General features: G+C 41.9%; 1 protein-coding gene across 2 annotated transcripts; it reads left to right on the forward strand.

The window, feature by feature from the left end:
• The first annotated feature begins 379 nt into the window (after positions 1 to 379).
• On the forward strand, positions 380 to 26,853 carry LOC134213017 (transmembrane protein 131 homolog). 2 transcript variants are annotated; one of them, XM_062691464.1, is made up of 4 exons: positions 380 to 571; positions 736 to 2,994; positions 18,103 to 20,463; positions 24,819 to 26,853. In XM_062691464.1, exons 2-4 carry the CDS (start codon positions 958 to 960, stop codon positions 26,079 to 26,081), a joined length of 5,661 nt encoding a protein of 1,886 aa, XP_062547448.1. In that variant the 5' UTR covers positions 380 to 571; positions 736 to 957; the 3' UTR covers positions 26,082 to 26,853. The 2 variants fall into 2 exon arrangements, with proteins under 2 accessions (XP_062547448.1, XP_062547449.1); XM_062691465.1 differs by having other exon boundaries at positions 739 to 2,994.
• The last annotated feature ends 35 nt before the right edge of the window (positions 26,854 to 26,888 follow it).

The following is a 26,888-nucleotide window of genomic DNA, read 5'->3' on the forward strand; positions in this document are numbered from 1 at the left end:
AACTTTTAGTTAAAATTTGACAGTTCGATGGTTATTTCGCCGTGGTTAAAAATAACCCTGCTTCGGAGCATGGTTAGATTTGACAGTTCGATAGTTAAACTTTGTTCGCGAGAAAATTGGCGCCAAATCCATTTCGTTCCGAATAACTATCAATCTGTCAAAACTCAAATGGGTCGGCTTCGGAGTAAAATTTTAACCACGATGGGAAAATAACCATCGGAGTGTCAAATTTTAACTAAAAGTTAAACGAATCGGTGGAATGGTTCACAGCCTAAGGCCCCAATTTGCAACAAAACTGAATGATTGTTGATTTTTCTGTTTAGGCCATAATCATAAATTACTCGAGACGTCAACAGATAAAATCTACTGTCACATTTTTTTCAGTGTACAAGACGACGGTCGGATTTTTACCTTCTCTTGCGTTGTGCAAAGTTTGCAGCGAAAAAATAGTGATCCCGTTTCGGGGACATAGCAAAAGCGAACAAAACTTGCGTCATATCACGGTTGGCAGATTCGGTTCCACCCGGAAAGTATTTGCCGGAGGTAAAAACGGTTCCGGAGAGCTTAAACGGTAAGTAAAATTTCGGCTGGCTCCAGAGGCAAAGGCCGTCGTCGCGTGTGTTTTTCGAGGACTTTTTCATGACGTTTTTCGTTTTGCTCTTTCGGTGTTGCTGTCTTCTTCTTTTTTTTCGCACGACGTCGATTTTTCCCTCCGATCCACTGGATGATGTTTAGTAGCAGCAGCTGCATCGGAAGGAAAGACGGAAGTAAAGCAACAGGAATCACTGAACAACAGTCAAAAGTGTGGATTGGTTGGGGACTACACAAAGAGTCGAGTGGAGAAAATGAGACGACCATTGGATTGTCGACGGAAATAGAAAGCAAACAACAAAAGTGACTATTGGCACCCAGGAATAGGAAGAAACGAGGATATTCGAAAAGAAGAGAAGCAGGAAAATGAAAATGGCCAGCAGCAAGCGCACGTTTCGTGTTTTCGGTCTGTTGGTAATCTTCTTGCAACTGGAGGCACAGGTTCAATCGGAACAGCCGCAGATGCAGCAACAACACCAAAACGAACAGCTAAGTTTCGGTGCGCAGGAGATGTTTTCGTCCTCGTCGCAGGATTTAATGGATGAGATGTTCCAAAGAGGAGATACCGTCGGGAGAGGATCCGGACTATTAGGTACCGAAAAGACGAGCCCAGAGTTGGTGGGAAATTTAGTTTTCCAACCAAGCTTGCTGGATTTTTTGGAGCGGTCAATTGGTGATCCGCACAACCAAGTGGTGATTTTGATAAACAAACACAAAAACAGGAGCGTATTTCTTGGTTCAATATCCGGCAGCACGTCGGATTTCTACAGTTCATACTTTAAGGAATCGGTTATTCCGCCGGAAGGGAACACCACTTTTAATGTCGTATTTCTACCTCGACAGCTCGGAGCAACAGCTGGATCCATTGAGATCCATACGTCTTTTGGGCTGTTACATTATCATGTCAAAGGAGACGGTATCGAGTGCCCCTACAGACTGAAACCTCTGGTGGGTATATCGGCTCCGTTGAATGCGACACTTACGCCTGAGATTACTCTCTACAATCCTCACGACACACCGCTGCAAATCATGGAAATTTACAGCAGTGGTGGAAATTTCCAGTTGGAACTGCCCAGTGGTGCACAGGAAGGCCCACAAGCCCTTTGGGAAATTCCTCCTCATAGTACGAGGAGCGTAATTCGTGTTCGGTTCCACGGAAAAACACCTGGAAATCATACATCTTACGTGAGAATAAAAATTTCCGGTGGGAACGACGTTCCAACGCTCATTGAAAAAATGCTTGTGGTTCCAATTGAGATCGAGATCAAGAAGCATACTGGATATTACACAAAGGAACCTTTTCTGGATCTCACTGTCGAAAATGCTAAAGAAAATATAACCAAAGTTAGCTGGAATCTGACCAATTCCGGCCAACGTCGGATGATTATCAAAAGTTGGGGTGCCTTTTTTGATGATGGTGCATTTGTGTACGGTTCGAAGGTTTACATAACATGGAGGCCGCAACCTATGCTCAACTTCGAGATTGATTGGACCAAATATCCAGAAAAATCGTTAGCACAGGGAAGCTTGAGTGTTTCATACTATGAACCTCCTAATCCCGAGTTTTACTTCACCATCCCTTTTAATGTGCAGTTGCTTAGAGGGAATCTGAAATACGATACGGAAATTCTTAAATTTCTAATATCAGATGATGGCCGTCACGCAGATCAAAATACACAACTTCATGAACCCCGGCGTTTGGTTATTCGCAATAACTTCAACGTGCCATTGTTAATCTCAAACATCAGTGTACCTGCAGATTGCTCGAACAATTTTCAAATCACCCATTTCGTACCCAAAACATTGCGTCCGGAGCAGGAAGAAACAATACTCCGGATATCACGGATCGTAACCGAAAATTTCAACCGATCCGTTTCGTCATACATTCGTTTGATGACTAATGTCACCGAATACGAACTACCTATCTACAGCTATACCGGGATGTTGAAACGCATTCTTCCGTTCTCTACCACTACACCTCGTCCTCCCGAAGAGTACGAAATGCTGGACCTGGACGATAAGGAACTTAACTTTGGTATACTACCGATCTCAACGATCGGCGAAACGCTGATCGCCTTTTTCAATGCCAATCCAGTGGAGATCCCCATTCTGCACTGGAAAGGAGCCATCACCTCGCAAGGTTCCGGGGCGCCCACCATCACCGTGATTTTGCGCGGCTGTGGACCACACACGGGAGAGAACCTCTTTCTCTGCCATACCATTCTACCGAAGCATTGGATCGTGTTTCAGGTCAGTGTGCAGTCGAGCACGACGGACAGCTATCAGGGCCGGTTTAGCATAACCACCGACTACGAGGAGATCGTGACTCCGATCAGTTTCACCACTGCCGTTGGTAAGCTGGAACTCAACCGAGAGCTACTGTACTTCGATGATTGCTTCCCGGTGAGTACCCGCATGTATAGTTCTTATTTTTAGCATCCCCGTTGATGGTTTCTGCGGGAAATATGTTATCATGTTATCTTTTGTTTATTATTACATATGCGGTTTTCAAGTTTCTCGTCTCATCTGTTCTCAATTTTGTTTATATTTATTGGAAGTAATTATTGTCGAGCAGCTGTGCGGTAAGCGATAGCCTCTGACTGTGTCTAAGTGGTGTTTATTGTTATTATTTTTTGTTTCCCATCAATTATGAATGCCCTTCGTTGCAGCGTCCCCTGGAAAAGGCAATCAATTCTATGACAAATTATAAGTGATGTGTTTGAAGGATCGTTTTGAGATTATGTTTGTGATATTCTAAACAAACAATGTTTCCTGAACTTAAATTTAATTGCTTAGGGTTGAATGATTCAGGAATAGATGATCTGGACTTTTGTCACAGGACAGGAAGGCTCCCGCTATGAGTGAGAACTGGCTGGGAGATGAGATGCCAGCGTGGGGGTGCCGTAAAATGAGACGGATAAAAACTAAACTTCTTAAACTTAGGAATACAGCATCCATTCGCAAACTGGGCTAAAACATCAGTCCAGTTAACGAGCGCCGCTTTTAACTGGGGACGAGCTCGGTGGTCTAGTGGCTACCGCTTCTGCCTTACAAGCAGTAGGTCGGTCGTGGGTTCAAATCCAGGCTCGTTTTTTTTTTCTACTTTGTATTTCTATCTTAGTTCTTTCTGTGTTTCACGTTCTACCAAAAAGATTCCTACCAAAAAACTTCCACACTAACAATTCCAAAGTGGCACCTATGAGCGATCGTATAGTTCTCTGCATCTTTCTAAAGTAGGTGTCCAACAAACCATCCTTCCCGTTCCTCAGCATTCGCAAGGACGTGGCCAGGACAGATCTCGACTATTGGAGAGTGCATTGCTTCCATCTAAGAGATAGTGATTAGTCCCAAATCAATATCTGTGGTAACGGTTGAAAGTAATGCTACTCTTATACAATAGTCTTGGCTTGTACCACCTATGAATTTGTGCAAATTGCTCAATGCTAACGATAGCTGCTTTTTAACTGGGCTTTGGCCCAGTTAGCGAACGCCCAGTTAAAAAGCGCCCAGCTGGCGAACTGTTGCTGTACTTCTTCTTCTTCTTCTTCAATGGCTCTACATTCCAACTGGAACTTAGCCTGCTTTTCAACTTAGTATTCTATTAGCATTTCCTCAGTTATTAATTGTAAGCTTTTCTATGTCCGCCATTGCATGAACATGTATCTTGTGTGGCAAGTACAATGGATACACTATGCCCAGGGTTTCGAGAATGTTTCCAACCCGAAAACATCCTAGACCGGATCGAGAATCGATCTCGCCATTTCCGGATAGGCAATCCTACGCCTTTGGTCGCAAGGCTACTGGAGACCCCTTTTGCTGTATTATTATCAGGGTGGCCACCGAACCGGGAAAAACGGGAAAAGCGGGAAAAAGACGGGAAATTGAAGTCACCGGGAAAAAAAGCGGGAAAAACCAAATTCAGGACATGTACCGGGAAAAAATATTTTCGTCAAGTTACTCTCAAAATTTTTGAAATTTTTAATGAAAATGATATAAGGAAAATAATTACTCTTTAATGTTCAATCATCAGTCGCATTCTAACTGATTTTATTTGATTTTACATGTATGAAAAACAATAAATAAGTGGATATTTATCCCAAATCCAGTTTGTGTTGTTACTAGATCATTTTGTTATCAATTTATTTTGATGAGATATCATAACACAATATAAGATTCTAGGTGGTACAAGCTAAGACTATTGTATGAGAGTAGCATCATTTTCATCTGTTACCACAGATATTGATTTGGGACTAATCAAAATCTCTTAGATTGAAGCAATGCACTCTCCCCAATAGTCGAGATCTGTCCTGGCCACGTCCTTGTGAATGCTGAGGAAAGGGGAGGGATGGTTAGTTGGACACCTACTTCAGAAAGATGCAGAGAACACTACGACCTCTCATAGGTGCCACGGGAGGTTTTGGGATTGTGTGGAAGGTTATTACCAGTAGGAATCGTTTTGGTAGAACGTGAAACACGAGAACAAATATATTTAAAAATTTCAGAATCATAAGCTGTTGTCATTGTTAAGATCAGTACTGCAATTTCTCATTTCGATGAAAAATATCACGCGATGTTTACACATTTCCCCCTTTATGTTTGATCGAGATGTAGAAAGTTGACTGTAGCTGTTTTAGTCTAGTTAGAAATAGTCTGAATTAGATCAAACCGAGAGCTGGACACTTAAAACATTTCGTTTTGCTTAGACTGGCAAGCAATATTCATTGGCTCCGATAGAATCTTACGAAAGTTTTGCATCTAAGAAAAGAATCAAACCATTGTAACCATTGTAGGGGCTTATGTTGTATTACCATTTTGATTAAATGCCTGTTGACACTAGAACTTCATGGCCACGAAGTGCAAGATTTCAGAGTGCCTATTGATTAAAGCATTTGCATAACACGTTGTTGGTAATTTAATGTTCGATACAAGTTATTAGTTGCTTCGATATAAAACTGATCTCTGACCTCAGAAAATAAACACCTAGTTTAAAGACTATTATTCTTCCATTTACTTCCACTATTAACTTTTTATGTATCAACAAGCAGATACGTATTTCGTTTCCTACTTGGAAACTTCTTCAGTGTTTGTTATCGACTAACAAACACTGAAGAAGTTTCCAAGTAGGAAACGAAATACGTATCTGCTTGTTGATACATAAAAAGTTAATAGTGGAAGTAAATGGAAGAATAATAGTCTTTTAACCTTGTAGCATTTCCCCTAAGACGCTCTAAAATAATTAATCACCTAGTTTAAAGTTCAAAAACTCTTACAATATTTTATTTTAAGTTAAATAAAACCGGGAAAATTTGAAAAAAATCATCGGGAAAAGCGGGAAAAAACCGGGAATTTGAAAATCGATTTTCAGTGGCCACCCTGTATTATATTTGAAAATTATTTCGGAAATTCGATTCTTGGTCATGTTGACACCAACTAGTTACTAATCCAGAAATAATGCCCTTTTTTTAAAACAAAAAAGTTGAATAGTAGAAGGCATAATAAAGTGCCCACTTGCCGTTTTTCATGCAAAATGGTCAATTTTGGAGCTCTAGATCTAGGTAACCAATTTTGTTGAAAATTTGAGCAAACGGAAATCTTCAAACAGACACAGGTAACCCGCAATTAAGCAATACTTCAGGGGGAGACTCTTAAGAACGGTTACACTTATGCTAACACACAAGGCATTCAAAACACATCGACGTCATAGACGGTAACATCACCATCCGTCAATCGCAGGCCAGTAACAGTAACCTAACGGTCTCTATCAATAACTTACGTAGAAGACGAGCATCCCGGCACCTTTAATAGCTTCTTATCTTCTTCTTCGTTGGCATTACATCCCCCACTGGGACATTGCCGCCTTGCAGCTTAGTGTTCATTAAGCACTTCCACAGTTATTAAACTGCGAGGTTTCTAAGCCAAGTAACCATTTCTGCATTCATATATCATGAGGCTAACACGATGATACTTTATGCCCAGGGAAGTCGAGATAATTTCCAATCCAAAAATTGTCTAGATCGGCACCGGGAATCGAACCCAGCCACCATCAGCATGGTCTTGCTTTGTAGCCGCGCATCTTACCGCACGGCTAAGGAGGGCCCCGCAGAGGCACCTTTAATAGCGCATGGGCCACAATTACCTATATTCACATACTGAGGTCCCCGCAGTCCACACGGGACATGTGGGTTGCCGGGTGAACTTTGTGTTCACAGCATCACAGGTCTCTACTGCAGAAGCTGGTTTTGTTCAAAATGCCACCATCGCTGCAGCTTCGACATAATCTGTTGAGCTGCTGCGTTCACCGCAGTCCTAATATCCTCGTCCCGGTACATCCTCTCGATTAGCATCCATGTCGCTGGCAAGCAGCATGTCGTTTCGTTCAATATCGAATCGCGGGGATGCAAACATCACATGTTCCGCCGACTCCAACTCGCCTATGCATTCCGGGCATTCCGCAGATTTTGCGAACCCGAACCTATGCAATGCAAATACTTCTCTAACAGCCATGTTAAAACAACACAGTGTGTAAGGTTAAACTTTATCCTGACCATGTTTTCTAGTAACCCAACACGATACCGTGACCTGCCCTAATTCCGCGCATTGCCTAATACCGTGGATTTTATCCAAATTGATGAATAAAGAGGTACTGTCTGTCATACACATCACATTATTTGGTGAAATACACAAATATATATCGGGAAATGTTAGCAAATTATTACTGTGGGTATTTGTGACGTAAATTAGGTGCTAAAAAATAAATGTGAAAATTTATGACTCGACCAGCCAAAATTTGCATCCGCTTAGCAAAACGCTTTAAATTATAGTTATATTTCCAAGTCTTGTAACTTGATTTTTAAATAATATTTACTTCCAATATCTCATTGAGCCCAGTTTTACAGCTATAAAAAATGAGCTGGGTACTGAAATAGTATTTAAATTTCTTGTTTTTGCATTTTTATTAATCAAAACAATTGTCGCGGTATTAGTCCATCTTCTTCGCCAGTAGTGCCTAATACCGTGACTAGGCTATACCGTGAAGTTGATACTCAGAAAAATAAAACGTAACCATCACATTGAATACATAGACCACTAGACAATATCGTATAGGTACCTATTTAAACATTCATAATAAATATCTACGACATTTTATGCGTAGGATTACTAGGGAAGCATCATTAAGATGAATTACATATTGCAATATGTATTATTCCAATACTTCCTCAAATAAAAACTTCTGTTGGAAGACTTGAAGATGGTATACATCTAATGAACATACAAATCGTCTTTATTGTGTCGTTCAGCACATACGAATACAATGACATTTATGCGATATTTTCCACAGGCTATAGACGTAAATATTTTTCCTGTGCAGTTTCCTTTAGAAATGAAGGTAGAGTATTTTTCATTTGAATACAAATCCTCCCATTGTCTTCAAATCTCCCTAGCCAAGGTCACGCCCTAGCCAAGGTCACGGGGGTTGACGGTACTGAAGATAATATTCATCTGTGTATCATATCACATTTGGAGCACTTCGGTGCGCCTCTAACGATTCACAGTGGATCGGCTGCTTTGCAGACTGAGCCCCTGATCGTATGTCCCGGCATACTTATCAGGTATAGCTCTTTACATGGAGGATCCGCTAGGGCTCATTAGCACTCTCCAAGGGGTCGGTAAATTAATCAATTTCTCGTCAACTGGAAGTAGCGAAGCCAACGCGTGGCCATAGGTAGGATAGAATAGGTTGTAATATAGATTGAAATTGAGAACTCTACTTTGTATTTTAGAGACATTCAATTTTCAGAATGTTTTCAATTGGGAGTGGAGAACTATTTAGACTTATCAGGATTTACATCAGGTTGAAAAATTCAAAATAGTAATGTCATAGCAAACCAGAAATCAGCCAAGAAAAAACGTAGGATTAAAAAAATAGATTGATCTCAAAATGAAATAATAATATTGAACATTTTAGATTCAGTAATTAAACAGAATTTTATTTTTTTATTTTTGTTTCAGAAATGGTTTAGAGCAGCCAAGGTAGAAGTTTACTGTACTATTGGATAGAAAAATATTAAATTGAAAATCTGAGATAGAAGAGAGACAGAAGAAAAAAGTGGAGGTTGAGATTATAAAAGAGAAAAAGAGATTGATAAAAGGAGAAATCAGATATTGATAGATAGAAGAAGGACATAGGATTTGTAAGGCAATACTCAACAATTCTTTTGTAGTTTTATACATACTGTATCTTACAATGACTAAAACACTAATGAGACAAAGTTATAAAAGACCTTTATGTTGAAACATAACAGACAGACAACCGACAACAACACAATGACAATAACAGATCTAAAATATAGAAGACAAGTAGTGTTTTACATTAATTATCACAATAATAGAAATGACTATCCAACGAGTAGTACATATTTTTAATGATGTTATTCATATAAATCAATGCTTCATAATCGTAAAAATTATTCATTTAGCTAGGAAATAGACGCAATGAAGCATTACCATACCATTGATAACTGAATCTTGGACCAGACTTTAAAGACTTGAATTTTGAAGAGCGGAATAGAACATGACCATTTGACTACTGAAATTAATGATATCAGACAGTACTGTAAAGGATATGACGCCATAATCTTGATCAACCGCCAAAATAATGGAAGCTCTCAGATTAGTATGTCGATTTATTGCAATAGTACTTAAATTAATTTATTGTATATTTACGATACCATTTAAATTATTCCATGTTGAAACAAAGTCCACTAGTATGATCCCATCACATTACATCAAAGTGTTATGGCTCGGCTGCGGTGGTGGGCGCGGTGACGCGTTTTGACAGAGAATACAGAATTACTGTCAAGATGCGCCGTTGCGTTAATCGATGTAGAACGGCCTTTACTTGGAGATGGCATCAGTACCACCCGTTGTCAACATAGACTACTATTCGGTATTGAATATCGGCTCCAAGAAAACATCAAATCAACTTTACATGTTAATTATTCGGAAAACATTCATGCGCGTGATGAGCTTTCATTATTATTATTATTTGTTTTTAAACTGACAGACTGCGGGAAGGGAAATGTATCGGTATGATCACAATACGAACCCAGACCGCAGTGACCTAGTGAGCAACATAGCTTGAGTCGTCTGCTAGTATTGTGTATCACATGGAGAGCCCAGCCGAGATACCAGTCTATTAAGACTACAACTGGTCAACACTCGAAAAAAAAAAAATCCTCCCATTGTCTTCAAATCTACTTAGACACTCGATTGGATATCATCTATCTAAAACCTAAAGAAATGTGAAGTAAATTATTTTAACGCTTTTAAGCCGTCAATGTTGAGAAATTGCTAACTTCCCAAGGAAATGATTCTTTTCCCAGTAGGTATCTGTGTAAAATAGTAAATTTTTATGACGTTTTTTAGTATGTATGACCTAATAATTTAATTGAAATTTGTATATGATTCAATTATTTACACATTTTTTTGTAAATGTGCTCTTAAGCTCATCATTTGAGCTTGTTTGATAGGGCACGGTATTAGGCAATTTTCTGCGCGGTATTTGGAATCTTCTGTACGCGGTATTAGGCATATTCATAAGTCAAATGTCGAATACTATTTTCTTATTTTTTTATGAGTTGAAGTACAAAACATATTTTTCCCTTCAAATGTATTTAATATTGATTAAAGCGACATAGTTTTCAAGGGTGATTGTTATAAATTGAATTTTATATAGCGAATTTATTGTAGACACGTCTTTAACCCCACGGTAATAGGGCATGTCACGGTACATCTAGAATTATCCTGTGGGTCCAACGACGACCTTTGACTGCGGTATCCTATGATCTTTGCCATTGGATCAACGAGGCTGCTCTCTTGAAACGTGTGGAAACTTTTACCGAGTACAACGTATGGGATAATAGACAACGCTAGTCTCGATATAAATCTAGCACCTGAATATGCACGGCCGATCCGTTGGACATCATTTGTGATATGTCGCAACAAAAAACAATCTTTCAAAAAAGGGGCAATTTCTATAATAACTTCCATAATAACTACATCCAAATTAGCTCAAAGTTTGGAAGGATTAATATGGCAGAAAATTTCAGACGTTTATCGTCTGATAAAGAACTTTAAAAACTAAAAAACTCCGGGACTTGACACAATCGGCAACCAGCTCATAAAATACTTACCTTTTACCTCGCAGGTCGCCGAAATTTTCACGGATTTTTATTTCATGAAAGCACATTAAACTATTAACACTGAAAACAAGCTGTTTCTTTTTCAATAATGTTAATTCTAACTCGGAAATCAGAAACAATATAATCATTTTATCGACAAGTCATCGTTGTTTGCATAGATCTATTAAAACTATTTAAAAATTCACGTTTTAAACCAAAGCAACATTCCCATCATGACTGCTTGTAATGTAACAGGTGACCGGGAGCGCGCTACATTTTCATTTGGTCTCTTAAAAGTGAAAATGCAATTCGACATTCGACAAACCACTAGCTTGTTCGTCTTGCTAAAGTGATTAAGAATCGGTTCGTAATGAAAAAATCATCCGGAATGGAAACGCTGGACGTTGAGAAGGCATATGATTCCATTTGGCAATATGCGATTCTCAATCAAATGGCTCAGACGGGTTTCCCAATTTATCTCATTCCTGAAACATCTTAGATTCCAGGATACCATCAATGGGATTATTTCTGAGAATAAAAGCATCCCATGTGGTGTAATTCAGGGATCTGTTTTAAGCCGAACACTCTAGAACACTCAGCGAACTGGACTATCGAAATTCATAACTGGCGCCTTATGAATCTTCGACTGATTATTCCACCCACAGTGCTTTTTATACGCAGTTACCATCCCAAGTATTCAAGCGTCGATGGGCGTGTGGTCTACATACCGGCCTCCCGACTCCGACGTTCATGGTTCGAACACAGGCTGCCGCACTTTACTTTTTTTAAATGAAAATCATCATTCATAAGGCAACATATTGAAATTCATACCGTTTCCTTGTGGCAAATTTTCATAAAACGTTTGATTGAAAATCAACCTTCTTTGTATACTTGATTTAGCTCATGATTCATGCGTCTGCGCCACACACCATTTTCTAGTTTCCCTCCTAGTATTGTACGCAGCACTTTTCGCTCGAAAACTCCGAAAGCTCTCCGGTCCGCCTCTTTTAATGTCCATGCTTCATGTTTCATCAGAGTTTTGTATAGAGCAAATTTCGTTTCCGTCTGCATGTTGCGAGACCTAAGCTAGTTACGTAATCCGTTAAAGGCCCTATTCGCAGCAGCAATACGTAGAGTTAATGGTTAAGCCTATCCTCGCCGTCTCCCTCTTCAGTGGGACAAAAGCCTAATAGCGCCTTCGAGTGCAATGTTGAACAATAAATTTGAAAGTGCAGCACCCTGCTTCAATCCGTCTAAGGTCACAAACGAGGTTGACACTTCGTCTGCAATTCGAAAACTTGATTTCGCGCCATCCAGCGTTGCACGTATCAGTCTAATCAGTTTCGCCGGAAAACCATGTTCGGACATTATCTGCCATTTCTCTTCACTGAATCGTACGCTGCTTTGAAATCAATGAACAGATGGTGAGTCTGCAAGTTGTACTCCCAGAATTTATCAAGGATCATCCGCAGGCTAAACATCTGATCCGTCGTGGATCGGCCGTCACGAAAACCTGCCTGGTATTCGCCGACGAAGTACCCCTCAAGCGGTCTCAGCCTGTTAACCCTCAAAAGGCCGGGACGATAGACAACTCCTTCAAAGTGCTCGTTCTCAGTAAAGCGTTGACCAAATTTCATGACCCCGGACTTTTCTCAAAGGGGATTAGTAGGGCTTTCTTTTGGCTTGAGTGTCGCCCCGCTAGACCCCTCCCCACGTTCATGAGTTTCAAAAATGTCTGTGTTTTTTTTTTTATTTTTTGCTATGATTACCAAATTTCTTCAGTAATCAAGTGCAATAAAGTCCTGGCGTCATAAAATAAAGTAGATACATGAAATATATCAAGTAGAAGTAATTTTGAATGTTTCCAAGTTATCTGATTACTGTAATTACCGATATTGAAAGCCATATTCCTGATCTAAGAGTTATGGCCATATTTCTTAAAATCTGATCACGAAATATACCAAATTGTGCCAGACAGCGGGAAAAATATCACAAAAAACTGTAGACACATATGTAATCAATTTTATGTGTTGAAGATACTATTTTGGAGCATTCCACTTCATCCAAAATATCCGTGAGTTCAGGTCTTGAATTCTACCATAGAAGCGAAAGGTAATATGCACATAATAATACTCAGAGTACATCCTACTCAGTTCAAAGATATCAAATGACTCATGGGAATTTTTTCTGCTTGCCTCATTGTGACATTCTAGAATGCGCGAAATGTTCTGAAGTTCGGTTCGTAAGATCTATGCAACAACGGCCTCGAAAATGTTTTCGGCAGCTATCAAAACCCTTCCCAACAGATCCTTAGATACCTGCCAAGAAACGTTATACCAATCTATCTGCATTTCAATACACTGAAGGCCATCCGAAACATCCTTGAGTTCAGGTCGTCAGATCTACAATCAAGTAGAAGCGAAATGCTTGTTTCAAATCAAGCTCAGGTCACCCTGCCCAGTTCAAAGAAATCAAATGACTTATAGGAAATTTTTCTGCGTGCCCCATAATGACATTCGAGAATGCGCGAAATGTTCTGAAGTTCGGCTCGTAAGACCTACGCAACAACGGCCTCGAAAACGTTTTCGGCAGCTATCAAAACCCTTCCCAACAGATCCTTGGATACCTGCCAAGAAACGTAAAACCAATCTTTCTGCATTTCAATACACTGAAGACCATCCAAAACGTTCTTGAGTTCAGCTCGTCAGATCTACAATCAAGTAGAAGCGCATTGCTTATTTCAAATCAAGCTCAGGTCATCTTGTTAAGATCAAAGAAAATCAAATGACTTATTGGGAAATTTTCTGCTTGCCTTTTATTGATATTCTAGAATGCGGGAAATGTGCTGAAATGTTCTGCTCGTAAGATCTACACAACAACGGCCTCCAATATGTTTTCGGCAGCTATCAAAACCCTTCCCAACAGATCCTTAGATACCTGCCAAGAAACATTATACCAATCTTTCTGCATTTCAATACACTTAAGGCCATCCAAAATGTTCTTGAGTTCAGGTCGTCAGATGACTTATTGAAAAAATTTCTGCGGCCCCATAATGACATTCTAGTATGCGCGAAATGTTTTGAAGTTCAGCTTGTAAGATCTACGCAACAACGACCGCCAAAATGTTCTCGGCAGCCATCAAAACCTTTCCCAACAGATCCTTGGATAGCTGCCAAGAAACGTTATATGTACCGATCTTTCTGCATTTCAATACACTGAAGGCCATTCAAAACGTTCTTGAGTTCAGGTCGTTAGATCTACAATCAAGTAGAAGCGCAATGCACAATGGTTCCAGAGTCGAATCTACCAAGACAAAAATGTTTGTGCCAAAACTATTAGTTTTAGATATATAGTGTCTTTGGAAAAAAAAAAAAAATTCGTTCCACAAAGTTGTAGAGCAATTAATTTTGAGCAACTTTGCCGAAGAAACTATTTTTCTATCACTTATGGTTCACAAGTTATGAGGGAGATCGAAGTAGGTTGTTATGCGGAAAAGATGCGGAAAAAAAATATCCGTCATAATTTAGTGTTTTGTGAATTTTTTTTGCCTATATTTAAATTCAATTGTTTCTCGTGTTTGAGAAAAGTATATTTTCTTTATTTCGATAAGAAAAGTGAAATTCGAAAGCACCACTGCTGTATATCACGTCACCATTTGGTACATCGAGAAGAAGTGGTCCTCAAGCTCACCGCATCCAATCAGCCAACGTGTTCGTGTCCACCGTATGTCCCCTGGCGGATTCCTATTGCAACAGTTGGACATGTAGGAAGCTACCTTCACTATAAACCCGTCTACTATGAACCCGGTTGGTTTCGGTCCCGCTAAAAGATCATCCGTTTTTTGAAGGACGTATAAACCCCAGTTTGCATTGGTGAGATCAACCCAATATTAATTTAAATTCTCTCTAGCTATCTTTCTTAACTGTGCCTTTGATCTGTCATATTTTCTGTTTTTCGGAATCTCCACAGAATTGATCCTTCATCCACGATCTTTTTTTACTAAATTGCTACTGTAACTTGCACTCCAGCCGACTCCGCCACAGACTTTGCGTTTCCGCCTTACGTTCTTGTGTACATTGTCCATTATTGTACTTCCCCAAGGATTTTTTTTCACACTCATCATAGACTGATATTGCAATTTCCATTATTAGAGTACACGTTCGGGATAATTCAGTATTTTTCGAAGCTGATATTTATTGTATTGTAATTTGCTTTCATATTCAAGTCGTCAAACCATAATATTCAATAACATTTTTGTTTAAATCGTTTTTATATAAAATTTTGTATTAGTTTAATTTATTGTTTTTCAATTAGCTAATTCGACTAGTATTTTCTTACTATTGATAAATCAAATTAACAATTATGATCAAAATTGGAGTTTTTTTGATTGTGGATAAACTCAACTGGCGAGCAAGTTCTAACTCTTGCCTTCCTATCTTTCATTGCTTCATGATTTTAAAATTGCGAAAAAAAACACTAAATACGTACAGGGCATCGTTTGCTGCTATTGCCGCGGATATTGTGGGAGTCCCAGATATCCGGTTCACGCTTTAGTTAGCAACGGTGGCTCTTCTCGACCTTCTATTCCCTGAGTAGTGAATACGAATAAGGGCGTCCTTGTGAAGTATTGCTGTACCTGTTATAAGCACCTAGTACATCCCATTCCCCACACTTCCTGAAGAAACCTTTCTTGCTTCAGGAGTGATTCCTTTTTATAGTACTAGTCTTCGTAACAAAAAGGACACCATTACGGATCATGAGATATGATCAAATTATTCGTAGTACTACTTAATCAACACCCCCAGCTGGGTGAGGGGTAGAGGATGAAACACACACACACACACTTATGGTTCACAAGTTATGAGCTTTTTCAATAAATACGCTAGAGCGGTCCCTAAAAATCGGTATTCTTCACATAATTTTTTATACATTCATTTCTCGCATAAACTTTGCTGTCAATGTCAATGACGTTAAACCTCCGCATATCGTTTCTATCCATGTTCTCCAGCGCTTCAGCTATCATACTCTCTTCGTGTTGCCTTTTTTCTGCAGTGGATACGTTTCTCTTCTGCCCTTGCTACACTGTACCGCTCTGTGTTGGAACGGGTACGAGCACACTAGCAACATTTTTCTCGTCCGTCACTCGTTGGCACTCCTCATCGAACCAACCATTTCATTGGCATCGCTGTGTTGTAGTCACAGCTTCGTGGATATGTTCCCACAATCTGATGACGTCGCCAGATCCGGTGGCATTTCCTATCCGCTCGTCCAGCTTCTGGTGGTACTATTCAGCAACTCCTTCAACTGACAAGCGTTGGATATTGAAACGCATCATTCTGTTGTTTCGTGAATTCGTGACGCTATAGAGTCGTGCCCGAATTTTTGCAACTTCAAGGTAGTGATCCGAGTCAAGGTTCGGACCTCTGAAGGACGTAACAATTAACATCCATAACATCCGAGAAATGTCGTCCGTCGATCAGCACGTGGTCTATCTGTGAGCAAGTGTCTCCACTCGGATGGAGCCAGGTGTGTTTGCGGATATTCTTACATGCGAAGTAGGTATTGCTTATTGCCAACCCTCTAGTAGCAGCAAAGGTTACAAGTTGGCAGACCATTGTCGTTGGTAGATTAAGATACCTAACTTACAATGAGTAAATGTGATAACAGGAAATAATATTTTATTCATTCCTTTTTTTTTTTTTTTTTATTTTGATTTATTTGAAAGGCTCAACCGCTAATAAGCATCACAGAGCCGGATTGCTTTTAATTTGTATAACATATTTCTTCTTATGATTAAATTAACTTTTGCTTCCTCTCGATGGGGCCAATTCACCTTTGCCTATTACAGCTGCCGCAGTTGGGAAACACTGTTCAGGACAAACTTTCTTTTTCTTGTTCGCAATGCGAGCTGACCGCCGTCGCTTCGTTGATCCAGTGATGTCGCTTGAGTTTATTGATTCGGAGCTAGAAGAAATTGAACTATCGCCGCCGTCATCCACATTACCATAGTCGTCATCGGGAGAGGTGCAGTTGTTGCTCACCAATTCGGCAAGAGTACGTTGTTCTGTTGCTTTTGTTTCCTCAGGCCCGTCACGAGAGCTCGAGGATTGAGCGTTGCTTAGTGGAGGGAAGTTTTCTTGCTTCTTTGTGGTTTCCACCGCAGTACCTTGTGTTTGGCTGGAATTTGTTGGCGTGCACTTTTTTTTCGGATGCGCTGCTTGGCCACATAGACGACACGACGGTTTTTGCCCATTGTATGTGCACAAGCTTTGAAATCCGTTTATTGTGATCAGGGCCTGATTTAGGGGGGGGCCGGGGGGGCCATGGCCCCGGGCCCCCACAAATCTTATGTACTAAAACCAACCTATTTTGTACATTCTGGGGCCCCCACATACTGTCGGCCCCGGGGCCCCCTTCCGGCTAAATCCGGCCCTGATTGTGATATAGGACGGTATTGGTTGCTTGAGCCTAATGTGCACCACTCGCACACCGTTAAAGATGCCGGGGAAGTAATACTTCCATCGTTCTTTTGTAATGGACGTTACCGTCCCGAATTGCCGCATGAAGCCGTCAACGGTGGCATTAGTCACCGTGGGTGGTAGATCATGAACACGAACTGCAGTCAATTCACTATCCACATAAACGTGGATAGAAAATTTTTTTTCATCACACCAGAAAAAGTGTTTTAAATTATGCTCCGTTTCGTATCTACAAGCAACTTCAAAACTACACATTTCGATGTATACGCACTTGCGGATATTATGAAACTGTATCTGTTTCACTTCCGATAGTTGCAGTTTAATTTCACTTTCCAGAAACTTGTGTACTTTCGCTGCATCAGGTCGCACGGGAAGTACACTGAAATCGACCACAACGGTATTTGGACGCTCCCGATTCATTGCAACCACTGAGTATTCGTGACGAAATGAGTAACAAAGTGAAAAACACGTCCGATAGGTAGTAGCGCTGGCTGTCAACTGTATTCATTTCTTGAAAATGGTGAAACTGATCAATGTTACCCCGGTGATCAATGTTCCCCCGGATTACGGTACTTTTCAATCAGGCGGTTTATATTTCAATTTAATTAAAAACCGGAAAATTAGGCAAGATTTATCGGATGGAGCGGAAATAAAAAAACAATTTCAGTGCCACCCTGCTTTAAATGACTTATGTTGGTTTTCCTCATAAAAAAATCGTTATTCTACAATGCTATCCAAGCTCACCTTTACTACCATTCATTTTTACCAATTTAGTTTTATAAAAATATGTTATTAATTATTGAGATATGTATAGGTATTGTACTTAATTGGCATTTTATTTTCTTCTACAGGGGAAGCTATGTTCGGTGAACCTGACGGCACATTCAACGTTTCTATCGAAGATCCACGTGGAGGGCATCAAGACAGACGTTGACGGGATCGAGTTCACGGTGGATGGCCGCCAGCCGGTCATTCACCCCAACACGGTAACCAACATAGGCCGACTGCTGTTCGATCCAAAAATGATTTGCAAGACGGACTGCTACAGCAGCTTTGATCTTCTGTCGAAACCGTTTGGGGTCAAGTGGATGGCCACGCTCGATAATTACGAACAGTATAAGAAGCTGGACAGCGAGAAACTGCTTCAGCAGTTGAAACTGTACTCGGAGATGAGAAATTCGTGGAAGAGCATCAAGTTTCAGCTGGCTACGGATCCCATCAGGAAGTTTGAATTCAATGCTACAGTGGATCTGGTGTGGCCAAAGCTTCTGACGGAGAATATCCACTTTCCTACGTTACAGATAGAGCAAGAGGCAGTAAAACTTATTACTATTAACAATCCGTCGGATCAGATTCTTTTCGTACACTTGGTGCTACACGATGTAAACATCCACGGGCAGGACATCAGCGAGTTACCGTCAGAGATTCTGTCCAAGTGCGAAAATTGCAGTTTGAGTGAGGAAAATATGTTTTCATTTTTTCTGTTCGATTATGACGACATTTACGTGAACTACGTGAAACCCAAATCATTTCTGAAGATAGCCGTCAAGTTTACGTCGAAAGTGCCAGGGACTTACTCCACGATTTTCTACATGCGCAACAATCTCACACTGATCGACGCTGTTTGGATCCAAGCCAAAGCAGTTATTCCGCAATTCAAATTTGGCAATAGAAAGCCTGGTTCACCAACGGCGTTACAATTCGAGATCACGGAGAAACACCTGAAGTCATGTTCGAAGTTCCAAGAATTAGCAGTTGATGAAAATCCAATTGCGATTCAAACGAAGCGCTCTTTCACGGCGCGAAACTATGGCGAGGTTCCTATTACCATATCGGGTATCCGGGTGGAAGATATCCTTTGCGAGGGATATGGCTTCAAGGTGTTAGACTGTTCCCCGTTTGAACTGCAACCGAACGCCAGTAAGAAAATAGAAATAGCGTTTTCACCTGACTTCACCCTGGCGAGGGTGACCAGAACGCTTAACTTTGATACTAATATAAATTTTCCAGTCAACTTCACCTTGCTGGGAACCGTTCCAGCACATGGATTGGAATCTTGTAGTTTAAGCTTGAGCAGGCCATGGTTCGAATCGATACTGAGAATCATCTTGATTGGTATACTTTCGATTACTATGGTTGGAACTCTGCTGGCTTCGTTCCTCGATGCAAATAAAGTTATCAAGGATCATATAATCAATCTGTCGAGGGACAGAGGTCCTATCCAACCACCTCTAGATCTCAGACAAATTGCCTTGCAGAGCCCGACATCTGCAGAAGAGGTCACTGCAGAGAAAGCTCCGGTCAGCCGAAGCCACCAGAATAATAATGCAAAGAAAAAAGCGCCTCCCAAACAATCGAAAGTTTCTAACGGAGGTGCATTCAACAAGACTTGGAATGATTTTACGTCAAAGCTCGGCAGGGGATTCAGTTCCAAGGTCACTGAACCTGCAACAAATAAATCCTCACCAGAAATGGATAAAAGAGCTCAGAAAAACCGACGGTCTATTACTCCTCCTAAGGAGGAAACGGCGTCTTATGTTTCTACCCCGAATCATCCGCCCCCCAGCAGCACCAAAGAACGCAACAAATCTACAATCGATGAAGATTCCAGTTCAACCACGACGGAAAGTTCGGAAACATCGTCCTCATCGATATCCTCAACGTCGACATCGTCGTTAACTGCAGCATCGTACAAAATACCGTTCACCGATTCTAAACCATCTAAATCATCCACCTCTTCTAATCATCATCAGCATCACGCTCTGAGCAGATCCCCTCCCAGTGACTTAAAAAAGGATTCTAGCTCAATCGTCAGCATCATCAGCAATCAGAACACCCTAAACAGTGGTCATCATCAGCAGCAGCAAAGTAAGTCAGCGGCCTCGCCACCCCTTCAACAACCTACGGTTTGCAGCAAAGCTAATGTCAAGAAAACCAAGAGCCTTCCGCTTGGATATGAGTCCGGTGGAATGGCGCTATCACTGGGAACATCAATTATTGCACCACAGCAGCAGCAGACAAAAGCTTCAACGGGCAAGGATTCACTAAACGGCTCAGTTTCCGGCTTGCGTAACAACGGGAACAAAAATATCGGAAGTGAAAAGTCTACGGGAAAAAGTTCATCGTCGCACGGGGGCAAATATGCGGACAGGTCGTCAAGAGAGCATAACGGCAAGGAGAACGGACCTTCGTTCAGTGAGCATGGTGGAAAGGTGAGTAGCGTTAGTTATCGATACAAATGCCATTCAGATTTTTCAACTTCAAATATGTATATAGTTTCGTTAGATGTAGCGGATTCACTCGTACTATTTAGTTATGAAATCCTTATTAGACAAAACTTTGAAAATGGGCTTTTATTCTTCTTACACGTATAATACTCCTCCGTCATCTTATCATATCTTTTTTTAGGTATGTTTTGTTTCAATGTTATTATTATTATTTATTCAGACTAGGGCCGAAGTGGCCTGTGCGGTATATAAGAGTCTTCTCCATTCGGCTCGGTCCATGGCTACACGTCGCCAACCACGCAGTCTACGGAGGGTCCGCAAGTCATCTTCCACCTGATCGATCCACCTTGCCCGCTGCGCACCTCGTCTTCTTGTGCCCGTCGGATCGTTGTCGAGAACCATTTTCACCGGGTTACTGTCCGACATTCTGGCTACGTGCCCGGCCCATCGTAGTCGTCCGATTTTCGCGGTGTGAACGATGGATGGTTCTCCCAACAGCTGATGCAATTCGTGGTTCATTCGCCTCCTCCACGTACCGTCCGCCATCTGCACCCCACCATAGATGGTACGCAGCACTTTCCTTTCGAAAACTCCAAGTGCGCGTTGGTCCTCCACGAGCATCGTCCAGGTCTCGTGTCCGTAGAGGACTACCGGTCTAATTAGCGTTTTGTAGATTGTCAGTTTGGTACGGCGGCGAACTCTATTCGATCGGAGCGTCTTGCGGAGTCCAAAGTACGTACGATTTCCAGCCACTATGCGTCTCCGAATTTCTCTGCTGGTGTCATTTTCGGCAGTCACCAGTGAGCCCAAGTACAAATTCTTCTACCACCTCGATTTCGTCACCACCGATGCAAACTCGCGGTGGGTGGCTCACATTGTCTTCTCTTGAACCTCTTCCTATCATGTACTTCGTCTTCGACGTGTTGATGACTAGTCCGATCCGCTTAGCTTCCCTCTTCAGTCTGATTTAGGCTTCCTCCATCTTCTCAAAGTTACGTGCCATAATATCTATGTCGTCGGCGAAACCAAATAGCTGGACGGACTTATTGAAAATTGTACCACTCGTGTTAATCCCTGCTCTTCGTATTACACCTTCCAAAGCGATGTTGAATAGCAAACACGAAAGACCATCACCTTGCCGTAACCCTCTGCGGGTTTCGAAGGGACTCGAGAATGCCCCTGAAACTCGAACTACGCACATCACCCGATCCATCGTCGCTTTGATCAACCGTGTCAGTTTATCCGGAAAACCGTGTTCGTGCATTAGCTGCCATAGCTGGTCCCGATCGATTGTATCATATGCGGCTTTGAAGTCGATGAATAGATGATTGTATTCGCGGCATTTCTGCAGTACTTGGCGAATGGCAAACACCTGGTCCGTGGTGGAGCGTTCGCCCATAAAACCCGCCTGGTATTGCCCCAGGAACTCTCTTGCAATTGGTGCTAGTCGACGGCATAATATGTAGGAGAGTGCCTTGTAGGCGGCGTTCAACAATGTGATTGCACGGTAGTTGCTACAATCCAGCTTATCGCCCTTTTTGTAGATAGGATACACGACACCTTCCATCCACTCTTGCGGCAGAACCTCATCCTTCCAAATCTTGGTAATTACCCAGTGCAGCGCTCTAGAAAGTGCCTCACCACCGTGTTTAAATAGCTCTCCTGGTAGTAGGTCAACCCCAGGGGCTTTCCGGCCAATCTCCTCCTGGATTTCGTGGAGATCCGGAGCCGGTAAAATTATATCCTGCGCGCGTTCTCCCAGGTCCATCACCATACCGCCACCTTCGTCTGCCACATCGCCATTCAGGTGTTCTTCGTAGTGCTGCCGCCACCTTTGGATCACCTCACGCTCGTTCGTAAGAAGGTTCCTGCTTATGTCCTTACACATATCGGGCTGTGGCACGTGCCCTTACGTGAACGGTTCAACTTCCCATAGAATTTTCGTGTGTTATTAGCGCGGTACAGTTGCTCCGTTTCTTCACGGTCTCGATCTTCCTGCTGGCGCTTTTTCCTCCGGAAAATCGAGTTTTGTCTGTTCCGCGCCTGTTTATATCGTGCCTCGTTCGCCCTCGTGTGGTGTTGCAGCAATCTCGCCCATGCTGCATTCTTCTCTTCCACTAACTGCTCACATTCGCCGTCATACCAGTCGTTTCTCTGATCCGGGGCACCGTGCCAAGTGCAGCGGTTGCGGTGCTACCAATGGCGGATCGAATATCTCTCCAGCCATCTTCAAGAGATGCTGCGCCTAGCTGCTCTTCCGTTGGAAGTGCCACTTCCAGCTGCTGCGCGTATTCTTGGGCTAGTCTACCGTCTTGTAGCCGCCCAATGTTAAGCCGCGGCGTCCGACTTCGACGCGTGTTGTACACCGTCGAGAGTTTTGAGCGCAGGCATACTGCAACGAGGTAGTGGTCGGATTCAATATTCGCACTGCGGTAAGTGCGGACGTTCGTGATGTCGGAGAAGAATTTACCGTCGATTAGAACGTGGTCGATTTGGTTTTCCGTTTCTTGGTTAGGTGATCTCCATGTGGCCTTGTGGATATTTTTGCGGGGAAAGAAGGTGCTTCGGACTACCATTCCACGGGAGGCTGCGAAGTTTATGCATCGTTGGCCGTTGTCATTCGATACGGTGTGCAGACTATCCGGTCCGATGACCGGTCTATACATTTCCTCCCTTCCTACCTGTGCGTTCATGTCACCGATGACGATTTTAACGTCCCGCAGTGGGCATCCATCGTATATCTGCTCCAGCTGTGCGTAGAACGCTTCTTTCTCGTCGTCGGGTCTCCCTTCGTGTGGGCAGTGCACGTTGATGATGCTGTAGTTGAAGAAACGGCCTTTAATCCTCAGCTTGCACATCCTTGCGTTGATTGGCTGCCACCCAATCACGCGTTGGCGCATCTTACCCAGCACTATGAAGCCGGTTCCCAGCTCGTTGGTGGTGCCACAGCTTTGGTAGAAGGTAGCCGCTCGATGCCCGCTTTTCCACACTTTCTGTCCTGTCCAGCAAATCTCCTGCAGCGCCACGACGTCGAAGTTGCGGGGATGTAATTCATCGTAGATCATCCTGTCGCAACCTGCGAAACCTAGCGACTTGCAATTCCATGTTCCAAGCTTCCAATCGTGATCCTGTATTCGTCGCCTAGGTCTTTGCCGATTATATCGAGTCGCATTATCTCTTATATTGTTCGTAATGATTGGTTTTCTAGGCGGCTTATTGGGCCTGCGCAAACCTCCTGTCTCGTCGGAGGGCCGTCGTGTCAGGGCTGTTTAGCGTCCCACCTAACACCAGGACTTGGGCTTGTGCGCTTTGAGCGGCACACGGTCGCTTTGGTGGAGCCTACTTGCGGATACATGCAGCTTTTTATAGAGGTTTAACAGGGCCCACTGTCAAACCCCACCACATCCTAGGCAAGCCCCACAACTCGCAGATGGCCTGGGGAGGGATCGTCAAGCCCTTGGACATAGTCCCTGCTGCCCGAATTGTTTCAATGTTTCAACGCAAATTTAGAAAGGTGAGCTTTCAAGCTGATCAAGACCTGAGACGAGACCTGCAAAGACGGCTTCTTTTTCCTTGTTTTTACACTTGTTCTTCTTTTCATCACAGTTGATTATCGATTGTCAACTGTTTCCTTGAGTGTTTTACCTAAATCCCGGGTAAAATCTTCTGAGCACAATGAAAGTGTTTGCAATTTACGGATTTGTAATATTATTTTTATAAAGATTTTCCTATCGGGAATAAAACACGTATTAATAACTGTTCAATATTAAGCTTTCCGGCTATTCTAGAATACTTTTCAAAGTGAAAAAGTACTCGTAAAACAAAATCATTCGGAATACTTTTTGAGGGATACCAATACTTTCACACAAAAAGGTGCTGGTTGCATCTGACAATTCGTGACAGCGCTTGCTGGTTGCAAATGAAGTTACATTTTTTCCTCTTTGCAAGTCCCGTCCCAGATCAAGACTAGTCCTATTACGTAAAAAGCGATCTTGTTGTACCTGAATAGTACGTAAATGTGAAATATTGTTTATTTTATTTAAGAAAAGGCCAGAACAGGTACTATTTTATACTCCGCCACTAGATTTGTTGTGTTTAAATTTGTTTACTTAGGAAAACTAAAAAAAATGTTCAGAAACCAAATATGTAATGAGTTGTTCCATTTTATCAATGTATTCAATTATTTTCTATTGCCCAGACTAGCTGGACAAATACTTCATTTTTCCTGATGGTTTTCGGATAATGAATATCTGTTCCGGCCTCAAAAATAATATGTTTTATGTATTATACCTCGTTCCGATAATGTAAGTTATTAACAGAACAATAAATCGTTATTGCAGAACGACTCGTCCCAGTCTAAGAAATTTGGAAAAACTCCAGGCCGCGAGCGCAAATCAAATAATGGCAACAAAAAAGGCTCCAAAACTATACACAAGGCTCAAGCTCTACAGTTCGGTGGCAAACCCGGCAATAATAGCAACGCCAATAGCGCCAACTTTTTCCTTACCAATAGCAACATTCCTTCCGGAGGCAATCAATTTTCAGCACCGCCTAATATATGGGGAGAGAACCGAGCTCGTTTTAGTGATGTTGTGGCCCAATCGTCAGCTGCTCCAGAGAAGTCAAGCACCATCAATAGTGCCAGCTCTTCAGGCGCATCGAAAATGTTAAACTTTGATTTGTTGGCCGCAAACATGAATGGGTTTGGTGTAGGCGCTGTGACATCTCCCCTCATATCAGACCAGCTTCAAGGTGATGCATCGAAAGTGGCTGCTACTCTTTTCGGCAAAGCGAAAGACGATATTTTCGTTCCCATTGAAAAGGACATGGGTAAGGGTGTTGGATCAGAGCTGGGTGCCATTGGTACAACAAAGAAATCTCCTACGGCAACTCCAATGTGCTGGGACCCCTTTGGAAATGCTGTTCAACGTCCCATTCCCGTTTCTATGAGTAACGACCTGACCGGCTCGGACAGTTACTTCTCACAAGCCTTCGGAGACTATGGCAACAACAGCGATAATTTCCATGGAACTAGAAGAGACATTCAAGCTAAGTCCGCATTTGGATCACTGAACGCAAATGGAATAAATACTACCGGCGGTATGGACTCTGTTAGGGATACAAACCAAATGCCGATGAGTCAACGTGACTGGGATGCGAACAAGATTCTATGGCAGATGCTCCAAAAGCACGAGGAATTGAATACGGCATCATTGATGGACTGGAACTCCCTTTGGTCTGCTCCCCCAGTATTCTCGCAAGCTAGTCATCTCCCACAGCAATCCAATCCAACTCTTTCTGCTATGCACATGAATTCGCGTTTGACAAACAATTGGCTCAACACAGAGGCACCATCTCCGATGCCCCTTCGTGCTCCCCCAGGATTTTCTCCGGTCAAGCCTACGCCGAACCCTTCGTTAGCAGTGCAGGGCCAGACGCATCCGTTGAATAGTTTGCAACCGCATCATCAGCCACAGCAACAGCAGCAAGACTCGATGGGTGTCGCCAACACAAATGCATCCTCCGTTCCAGCGTATGATCCGTTCCGTTCGATCTGGGCTCCGGCTAGCTCCAGCAGCGATGTTTGGAATGAAAAGCAGTAAACTGGACAGCCCGTATTAGAACAGATACGATCTCTGTTTTGAATGAACAAAGAAAGTAACAACACTGCTGATTTACTTTTTACTTTATTTTTTTTAATTCTTTGAACTAGTTTTTATTGCAACCGTAGATACTCAGAGAAAGGTTTTGAATTAGAACATATTTTGTCAGTTTTGAAGGCGCTGTGATTGAAACACAAAGCTATTTTTTGTAACTAATCTATCTATGTTCAGTTTGAAATGTTTCTAATAACTATATTTTAGTTTTCTTTAGAATACTAACAATGCACCTAGGTTCATTCGTTTATTATTTGGTTACCGGAGGCTTCTCTTTCGAACAGCCTAGCCGAAAGCAGTTATGTCACGAAACAGATCGATTGTCGAACCAGAATTTGCAACTATCAGGCAAACCGATTGAATTTGAAAACTTCGAAATACAAACAAATTTAGATTGAAAGTCTTACATTTAAACAAAAATATTCAATACTTATAATATCTTAAACAAAACACACATAAAATATGAAGAAAGGAGATGCTGAAATTAACAATTAACCATGTAATCGGATTGTTACTGAACGAAGCTTCGATCGCGACTCCTACAGTATGCAATTCCGAGTGAGTTCCCAGAAGGAAAACTTGGACAACTTGTTACACACACAGAAATGTCTTGAATTATGATGATGACAACCACACGCTAATGGATCTAATGCTGATGATGATGATTGGATATTGAGCAAGCAAAATAAAAACATACCAATTTGGTAAAAGAATTTAATCAATTTGATTTTTGTTGGAATATCTTCGAAAGTA

This window comes from Armigeres subalbatus, chromosome 2 (assembly GCF_024139115.2).
Source record: "Armigeres subalbatus isolate Guangzhou_Male chromosome 2, GZ_Asu_2, whole genome shotgun sequence".
Lineage (NCBI taxonomy): Eukaryota > Metazoa > Arthropoda > Insecta > Diptera > Culicidae > Armigeres > Armigeres subalbatus.

Bases quoted from the DNA above. Each gene is read 5' to 3' on its own strand.
- LOC134213017 (XM_062691464.1), top strand. From the start codon at position 958: ATGAAAATGGCCAGCAGCAAGCGCACGTTTCGTGTTTTCGGTCTGTTG. The intron at 2,995-18,102 runs GTGAGTACCCGC...TTTCTTCTACAG, and splicing joins ACTTCGATGATTGCTTCCCG to GGGAAGCTATGTTCGGTGAA. The intron at 20,464-24,818 runs GTGAGTAGCGTT...TCGTTATTGCAG, and splicing joins TCAGTGAGCATGGTGGAAAG to AACGACTCGTCCCAGTCTAA.